Below are 9,124 nucleotides of genomic sequence, written 5' to 3' on the forward strand. Positions count from 1 at the left end.
ATTGAACACCAGTCACAGTGGCATCCCACAAAAGAAATTTCAGTAAGCTAAAGTTAAATAAAAAGCATTATATATCATCACTTGGCAAGAGAAATTGTTGCGCATGGCAATTCTCTACTCAAAAATGGGATTGGCAAAGTATACTTTAAAAATATGATTGTTGAGTTTGCTTCTATTAAAGCCAAAATGTAAAATTATAATATATTCCATTTGGGATATAAAAAATATTCGAATTGAAAATAATATTGTGAGTTTTGGTATACCTACTTTTCAATGACTTTGATGTTCTAGGGAAAAAGCCCATTACATAATTTCATCAAACACTTATATAGCGTACACTCCAATATGAATCAGCACAGCACTAAGGCAGGGGATTCAAGCTCTCCACTTCGAGGCATCATGATTGCCCTGGGAATACAAGAAGGAGAGAAAAGTGGAAATAGGAAAAAGTGGTTCCAAAAAGAAAGGTTTTCCCTGACATTCTCAGCTGACATCTCGCTGTCAAGAATTGTGTCAAAGAACTATCCCTCACTGCAAGGGAGGGTAATATTTTTTAAAGGACACATGGCCATCCAAGGCAAAATCAGAGTTCCAATAATGAGGAAGAAAGAGGAATGAATATTGGGTAGACAGGTAGCGGTACTTGTGCACACAGAACAAACACTGAACCAAGAAACAAACCAATTGTCCACAAATTGTAGTGCTATGATGGAAACAAAGGGCTGAAAGAGAATATTACTAAGGTTACTAGTTTACATAAGGTGACAAAAGGCTTCCCTGTGGAGGTGGGATTTGAGGAAAGAGGAGAAGGATGAAAAGATATAAGATACAGTGATTCCTGCAGAGGAAAGAGCTAGTGCAAAGGACCAGCAGTGAATGAATGCCTTCCATGTTTGCAGATGACATGATACTATATAGAAAGACCTCTAAAGAGTCTTCCAAAAACTATTAGAATTGATAAATAAATTCAGTAAAGGAGTAGGATACAAAATGATATTCAGATATCGGTTGCACTTTTATACACCGATAATGAACTATCAGAAAGAGAAATATGGAAAACAATCCCATTTATGACTGCATCAAGAAAAAACCAAAATACTTAGGAATAAATTTAACCAAGGAGGTAAAAGACCTGTACACAGAAAATTATGACATTGAAGAAAGGAATTGAACAGATACAAATAAATGGAAGCATATACCATGCTCATGGATGGGAAGAATTAACATAATTAAAATGTCCATACTACCCAAAGCAATCTATAGATTCAGTGCAATGCCTATCAAAATATCAATGGCATTTTTCACAGAACTAGAATGAATAATCTTAAAATTTATATGGAAGACCCCAAATTAACCACAAATAACCACAGCAGTCTTGTGAAAGGAGAACAAAGTTGGAGGTAACATACTACCTGAGATCAAACTATACTACATGGCTGTAGTAATCAAAACAGAATGGTACTGGCATTGAAACAGACACATAGATTAATGGAACAGAGTAGAGAGCCCAGAAATAAACCAATGCCAGTATGGTCAATTAATCTATGACAAAAGAGGCAAGAATATACAATGAGGTAAAGACAGTCTCTTCAATAAATGGTGTTGGGAAAATTGGACATGCAAAAAAAAAATGAAACTATACCACTTTCTTATACCATATACAAGAATAAACACGAAGTGGATTAAAAACTTAAATATAAGACCTGAAACCATAAGACTCCTAGAAGAAAACATAGGCAGTTAACTTGCTGACACTGCTCTTAGTAATTTTTTTTTCTGATAATTCTCCTAGGGCAAGGAAAACAAAAGAAAAACTAAACAAATAGGATTACATCAAACTAAAAATGTTCTGCTCAGCAAAGAAAACCATCAACAAAATGAAAAGACAGCCTACTGAAAGATATTCACCAATGATACATCTGGTAAAGGGTTAATATTCAAAATATATAAGAAGTCATACAATTAGAGACCAAAAATGCTTTGATTAAAAAATCAGCAGAGGACCTGAACAGACGTTTCTCCAAAGAAGACATACAGATCACCAATAGACATATGAAAAGATGCTCAACATCATTAATCACCAGAGAAATGCAAATAAAAACCTCAGTTAGATATCACCTCACATCTGCCAGAATGGCTATCATCAATAAATCAACAAAGAGCAAGTATTGGTGAGGATGTGGAGAAAAGGAAACTCTCGTGCACTGTTGGTAGTATTGCAAATTGGTGAATCCACTATGGAAAACAGTATGGAAGATTCTCAAAAGATTAAAAGTAGAACTATGTTATGACCCAGCAATTCTACTTCTGGGTATTTATCTGAAGAAATCCAAAACACCAATTTGAAAAGCTATATGCACCCCTATGTTTATTACAGCATTATTTACAATAGTTGAGATATGGAAGCAACTTAAGTGTCTATCAATAAAGGACCGGATAAAGGAGTGGTACATTTATACAATGGAATATTACTTGGCCATGAAAAAAATGAAATCTGACCATCTGTGACAACATGAATGAACCTGAGGGTGTTATACTAAGTGAAATAAGTCAAACAGAGAAAGAAAAGTACTATATGATTTAACTTACATGTGAAATTTAAAAAACGAGACAAACAAGCAAAACAGAAACAAGTTCATAGAGAACAAACTTATAGTTGTTATCTTATTGTGGTTTTGATTTGCATGTCTCAAATGACTAATGAAGTTGAACAACTTTTCATGTGCTTTTTGGCCATTCATACATGTTCTTTGAAGATATCTTTTTACATCCTTTGCCCATTTTCTTAGATTGTCTTTTTGTTGCAGAGTAGAAAGAATTATTTTATGTTATGGATACTAGACTCTTATCAGAAGTATACTTTCCAAATATGTTCTCCCATCCTATGGGTTGTTTTTTCATGTTCTGATAGAGATTTTTGATGAACAAAAGCTTTTAATTATGATGAAGTCAAATTATCTATATTTTCTTTTTGTTGCTTGTGCTTTTGTTATATTTAAGAAACTATTGCCAAATCCAAGGTCATGAAGGTTTACTCCAAAGTTCCCTTCTACTAGTTTTATGATTTTACCTCTTATATTTAGGTATTGGTTTATTTTTAGTTAATTTTTATATATGGTATGAGGTGAGGGCCCAATTTCTGTTGGTTTCTAGTTTGACTCCATTATGGCAAAGAAGTTACTTTACATGACTTCAATCTTTTAAAATTTATTAAGACTTGTTTTGTGGATTAATATATGATCAGTCCTTGAGAATACTACATGAGCACTATGTACTCCGCTGTTGTTGGGTGTGGTGGTGTTTTACAGGTGTCTATTAGATCTAATTGGTTTATAGTGTTGTTCAAGTCCTCTATTTCCTTATTGATCTTTTAACTAGTTGTTCTATTATTGTGCTGAGCCTAAAGATTAGCAGAGGTGAAATCCTATGATCTTCTCAGGTCTTTTCTTACTCTGAGTTCTGCCCAGGGAATGCACATGGTTTTCTAGATACCCAAGTATACATGGGAGCATTTCAAAATATCTCCAAAGTATCTCACTCCCCAGTTTTTCCTCCCAGGATTTTGGCATGTCTATTGTTTGTCATACACAGCAGCAGCTTATTCACTTGCTTTTCGATGTTTTTTTTTTTTTGATGTTAATAATTTTTATTTCATTTTTTAAAGTTTATTGGGGTAACATTGGTTAATACAATTATACAATTTTCAAGTGTATATTATAATTTGACATCTATATATGCTATTGTGTGATTACCATCCAGAGTCCAATTTCCTTCAGCTACCAAATATTTCAATGTTTTTGAGGACCATCCTCCACATAGCACATTTTCTATCCTAAGAGAGTTTGTTGTTAGGTGAAACAAAAACAATTCTCTTGTGTCAGTCCTTCAGGGAGCACCACCCCTCCCCCCAGGTTCAAACAAACAAACACAGCTCCTTGGGAATAAGGCCCACTCTTCTCCCTCCAGAATCAGGAACCCACAGGTGGAATGCAGGCTGTCATCTTCAAAACCACTGCTATACCAGGGAGGGGAATGGGTAAAGAATAAGTTAAAATGCCATGAACTCTACTATCATGAGTCAATGCCTTTTCTCCTGACTCAGCATTTATTTGCTTGTTGTAAACCTTTGACTATCTTTCAGAATTCCAATAAACTTGACTCTGACAGGTTTTTCTAGTGTTTTCAGTGTTTCTGATGAGAGAGTGACCCCTAGAATACCCTACTCCATCATTTTCACCACCATCACTCAGTTCTGTGACTGACATTTTAAAATTTAAATCCATATGTTAACATCTTAATTTCAGAGTGTGTACTTATTTTCTTAAAGGAACAATAAATTACAAGAAAGACAAAATTAGAAATTTCTCTAGCATTAATAAACTTGTGAAAATCAATAAAATGATTTATTTTATATATGCAAAGTCAAAATATCTTTGTACACATAATTTTTGCAAATTAATGCAAACTGTTCCATATAAACCTTTGTATAAACATTAAAGGAAATATATACATTATTTTTTCTTTTAGTGCTTTCAAAGCACAGAATGTTCAAGTCCACCTGTAGACTTTCTGTCATCACATGAAAGAACAAATGTCAGGAGTTGAGGCTGCCTCAGGTGCACTTTGTAATGTCTCTAGACAAAATAGAAGAGATTTGGAGGTAGATTGTTTGGTGACTCTCCCTGTCCCCTCCCACAGAGAAATAAGTTACCCAAGTAGCAGCTTTCTTATTCTTTGATTTAAACTGTCCTGAATATTGCATGCTTTAAAAGGCACAACTAGGAATTGTTGAAAACTCTGTTCGGCACACACAAGATTACCAGTTGTATTCTGAACAGCCATTCTTTCTAAAGGGTAAGTGCACCAAATAGTGCTCCACTTGCAGGTGGCCCTTAGTCACTCTGGAAATGCCCGGAAGAGCAAAATTCAAATGAGTGAACCCTTATTACCTGTGGTAGGAGTGACAATGTTTACTGAATTTAACTTGCTGCATTAATAACATTACTTTCCTCAATTGGTAAGAGAAACAACAAAAGAACAAATCAATACTTTCAGAGAAAATTCTTAGGGTAAAGCCAGCTTTTACTGCCAGAGACTCACAAAATAAAAAAAATCTCCACTGCTTTTTCTTAGCTTCTAGAAGGCAATTGACTAAAACATTCTAAGAAGCTTCAACAATATCTTGTTCCATCCTATAGCTCAAAACACTTGTCCTTTTTTCTCCTTGGTCTTTGCATTAACATGATGATCTGCTGTTGATGTGATTAACGTTGTTGAGAAGGTGGTAGGAATCTATTTTTTCGAGTACCTTCTCAAGGTGCTGAATTAAGACTCGTCTTTTAAACCTAAAAATAAAGATAAATTTCATTAACCAAAAGACACTTAAAGCACTTGTGATGTGGAAGGCACTGTATGAGGTACAAATGGAACTGGTAATCTACATAGAATAAAAATATTTCTTCACGTAAAGATAGGGTTCAGCAAATACTAACAATGCCAATTGCGGGCCCAAGCTCACCTCAGATTGAGATGAGCCCTCAAGGCTCCAGAGTTGGGTGAATGAGTTGGACTCAGCTAATATCAATCTAAAGGCCTCTGGAGACTATCTTAACTATGTGTGAGGGCGAAAGTTTGATAACAGCAAGGCAAAGCCTATTCCTCCTCTTGTCCTGCATTGGGCCCTACTGTTTAAAAAGAACAAAGTTCCTCTTTATACCCACCTTGCGGCTTCCTTGATGGTAAATTCAACAAATTGCTTCTTGACTGCAAGAGGTCCTTGCACTCCTTCGAGCAAAAGGAAAATTCTTTCATATTCTGAAGATATTTAAAAAACACACTTCAATATTTAAAAAATATGAATGGGAATAAAATTCAGTCTTTACACATCCTCAGTAATCATTCTTCATGGGTGAAAAGTTAGATATAGTTTGTATTTTAAACACTCAGATCAAAACATCTGCACATATCACTAAGGAATGCTTGTAAACACAAATCAAACGTGGTAGGTTGAATAATAGTCCCCAAAGTTGTCCACGTCCTAATCCCCAAACCTGTGGATATGTTACCTTATATGGAAAAAGGGACTTTACTTTGATGATGTAATTAAGTTACGGATCTTGAGATGGGGAGATTATCCAGGTTTGTGCATGTAGGCCCAAATAATCACAAATATCCTTATAAGACAGAGGCAGTAGAGTTAGAGTGAGAGAAAAGATGTAAGGATGGGAACAGAGATTAGAGAAGAGAGAAGGTGCTAACATTGCTGGTTTGAAGACAGAGAAAGGGGCCATGATCTAAGGAGCACATGCAGCCTATAGAAGTTGGAAAAGGCAAGGAAACAGATTCTCCCCAGACCCTCCAGAAGGACTGCTGGCCTTCCAACACCTTTGTGTTTGCCCAGTGAAAATTATTTCAGAATTCTGATTTCCACAAGTTTAAGATAATAGAGTTTTGAGCCACCAAGTTTGTGGTAATTTGTTATAGCAGCAAAAGAAAACAAGTACAATAAGTAAGGGGAAAAAGAACAAAAAGTATATTGGTTCTTTTCAGTCAAAGCAAGAGGAATCACTTTAAATTATGCTTCCCAAAAATGCACCTCAAGAGATAGCTTGAATCTATCCTGAATTATACAGTGAGAAGAACCTCCCATTACATTATTGATAGATATTCTTTCACTACTTACTTCGTCCAAATTTTCGAACTTCCTTCATTAATTGATGTTTTATGTCAGCATTGATTCCTTGTGCCATAGCAGGAGTTATTTGCAATGTATTTGGCACAGTTCCCAAAGTAGATGTTATTGAGACTTTTTGATCATCTGCAGAGACACTGAAGTTTTTGTTTTCTCCTATAACTGCATTACTACCAGGTTTGTGAATCAGGCCATCTTTCCGTAGACTAATGAAGTCATCAGACAGAGAATCTAATTGGTTGTTTGGAATACCATCTCCTGCCATATTCATAAGCTCTGGTGCAGATTTTGACAAGAAGCCATCAGATAGAATTTGAACATTTTCCATCTTCTCCTCATAGACATCATGAGTAATGGTAGCATCTGGAAACCAAATTAAGAAGTTGAACTGTGAGGTAGGTGCATCATACCAGTCCCACAGGTAGATACCAGTGCTCCTCAGTTTTGAGGAAAGTATTTGTTTCATAAAGCAAGAGAATGTAACAGATGGAGTCTGAGACCCCTCAGCTTGAGCTCAGGAAGATAAATAACAAAACCATTTTCTTCCCTTCATAGCACTATGAATACACGTGGAAACTAAGACAGTACAACTAATAAACATTCTGAGGTCTCTGGCACTCATGTTTTAGTGGTAGCTTGTGCTTTACAAGCTAGAAAGCAGCAAGTCTTACTTAATGTCATGATTTCTGTAATTTACCTATAAAATGTCATGTTTTACTGAGCTTGATAAAAAGACTATGTGGGCCCCCTTCGACTTTCCTCCTTTCTACCTCAAAAGTTCTTAGAAAACAGAGATGGCCGTTAGGTGTGAAGGCTCTATATGCACTCCACCAAAAACTCTTGTCTGTATATGATTCTCATCATTCTCTTTGGTGTCAAAGAATTGGGTTTCTTTTTACTTCAAATCTGACACCCCTACTTCATTTACTCATCTCCTTCTGTGCCAGGCCCCATGGCAGGAGATGGGGAATAGCAGTTGGAATAAGACAGACAGAAACAACCCCTACTCTTATAGAACTTATATCTTATAGGGTAGTCAAACTTTTAAGTGCACAATGAGCAAATGAAATAATGACAATTTGAATTTCTGTTAGGGAGAAGTAAGCAAGGATGTAACAGACAATAGCAGGGGCAGCCTCAGTAGACGAGGTGGTCAGGCAGGGTTTGCTGAAGAGGTGTCCTTGGGGCAGATTCTGGAGGAGGAGAAAGAGCTGACTCTGTGCACATGCAGAGGAAGAATTCCAGGCTTGTGATAAGAGCAAGCGCAGGGCCCCTAGGAGGGTCTCAGCTGGAACCAAAAAGGATAGAGGCAGAGAACGAGGAGAACATGGATAGGATTTGTATTAGGAGAGGATGGCAGAGCCACATTGTGCAGAGCTTGAAGTTAGAGTTGGGAGTTCAGATTCTGTTGTGAGTACATAGGAAGTTGATAATGGGTTTTCAGGACGGACATGGGAGAGCAGAAAATGGGTTAGATGAGAAGATGGGCAGCCTAGTAATCAAATAAGAAGCTACTAGGGGGAGAGAGAAAAAAAATGGTGTAGATGATAGAGGCTCTGTTCATCCCTCAGGCATCCAAATCAAAGTTGTGAAGAAGCAGCAGCAAGGAAAAATTGCCTGAGATCTAGATGAACAAGCCATACAACTAGTGAGAGAACTATGAAATCACCCTGCAACAGCAGAAGGTAGGGCGGGGCAAGGACGCGGGGCTGCCCGGTCCGGAGTGGCTGAGACAGAGGCTGCAGCAGTGGCAGACGCCTCTTAAAGGGGCCGTGTCCATAAGCGGATTTCCGCGGTGACAGACCTGCTCGCTCTGAGCACCAGTGCTCATTTGGCTGTGTGCGGGGGGCACCAGGGACTTAAGGGAGACATTGTTGGAGTGAGGGCTGAGGTGAGACTCGCTTGGTACAGAAATGCCAGTGCTATCCACCGTTCTCCGTTGAGCCCTCCCCCTACCAGTGCACCTGACACAGCGCTGCGATAGCTGTGACATCATCAAACTGGATAATGGAGGTCGCTCCACCCAGAGAATTCCCTGAAATCCCACCTCCCCAACTCGAAGCCCCACCCAAGACATATCCAGGTGTATTCTCAGCGAGTCAGGTGCTCCTTGCTGAGATGCACCCTGGTGGAGGCAGCTGGCCTCAGTTTCTGTGGATTGCTTGCTGAATCTTAACAGGTGGCCCTGGAGGAGCACAGGCTGGGGCTAAATTTGGCCTGTGGCTAAACCCTCTCAGGACTGTGCCACTGGACACCTACCATACAAAGCCACACTAATAAGACTGGGAGACTTAAGAGCTGTGCTTAGTACATAGAAACAAACACAGAAAGCCAGCCAAAATGGGAAGACAAAGAATCAGAAACCATATGAGAAAACAGAACAGAGATCCAGAAATAATGGAGTCAAGCAATCTAACAGATGCAGAGTTCGAA

At 37.9% G+C, this 9,124-nt stretch overlaps 1 protein-coding gene across 4 annotated transcripts in view; it reads right to left on the reverse strand.

The window, feature by feature from the left end:
* Positions 1 to 4,381: 4,381 nt before the first annotated feature.
* LOC102880776 (integrator complex subunit 6-like) overlaps positions 4,382 to 9,124 on the reverse strand; it is a 62,246-nt gene continuing 57,503 nt past the window's right edge. For all 4 annotated transcript variants that reach the window (XM_025050516.1, XM_015593443.2, XM_006917184.3 and 1 more), the window contains 3 exons: positions 6,683 to 7,054; positions 5,721 to 5,814; positions 4,382 to 5,345 (listed from right to left, as the gene is read on the reverse strand). In XM_025050516.1, coding sequence (XP_024906284.1) covers positions 5,237 to 5,345; positions 5,721 to 5,814; positions 6,683 to 7,054 — 575 coding nt within the window. In that variant the 3' untranslated portion in view covers positions 4,382 to 5,236. The remainder of the gene's footprint in view (positions 5,346 to 5,720; positions 5,815 to 6,682; positions 7,055 to 9,124) is intronic.

The sequence above is a fragment of the Pteropus alecto genome, unplaced genomic scaffold (assembly GCF_000325575.1).
Source record: "Pteropus alecto unplaced genomic scaffold, ASM32557v1 scaffold577, whole genome shotgun sequence".
Lineage (NCBI taxonomy): Eukaryota > Metazoa > Chordata > Mammalia > Chiroptera > Pteropodidae > Pteropus > Pteropus alecto.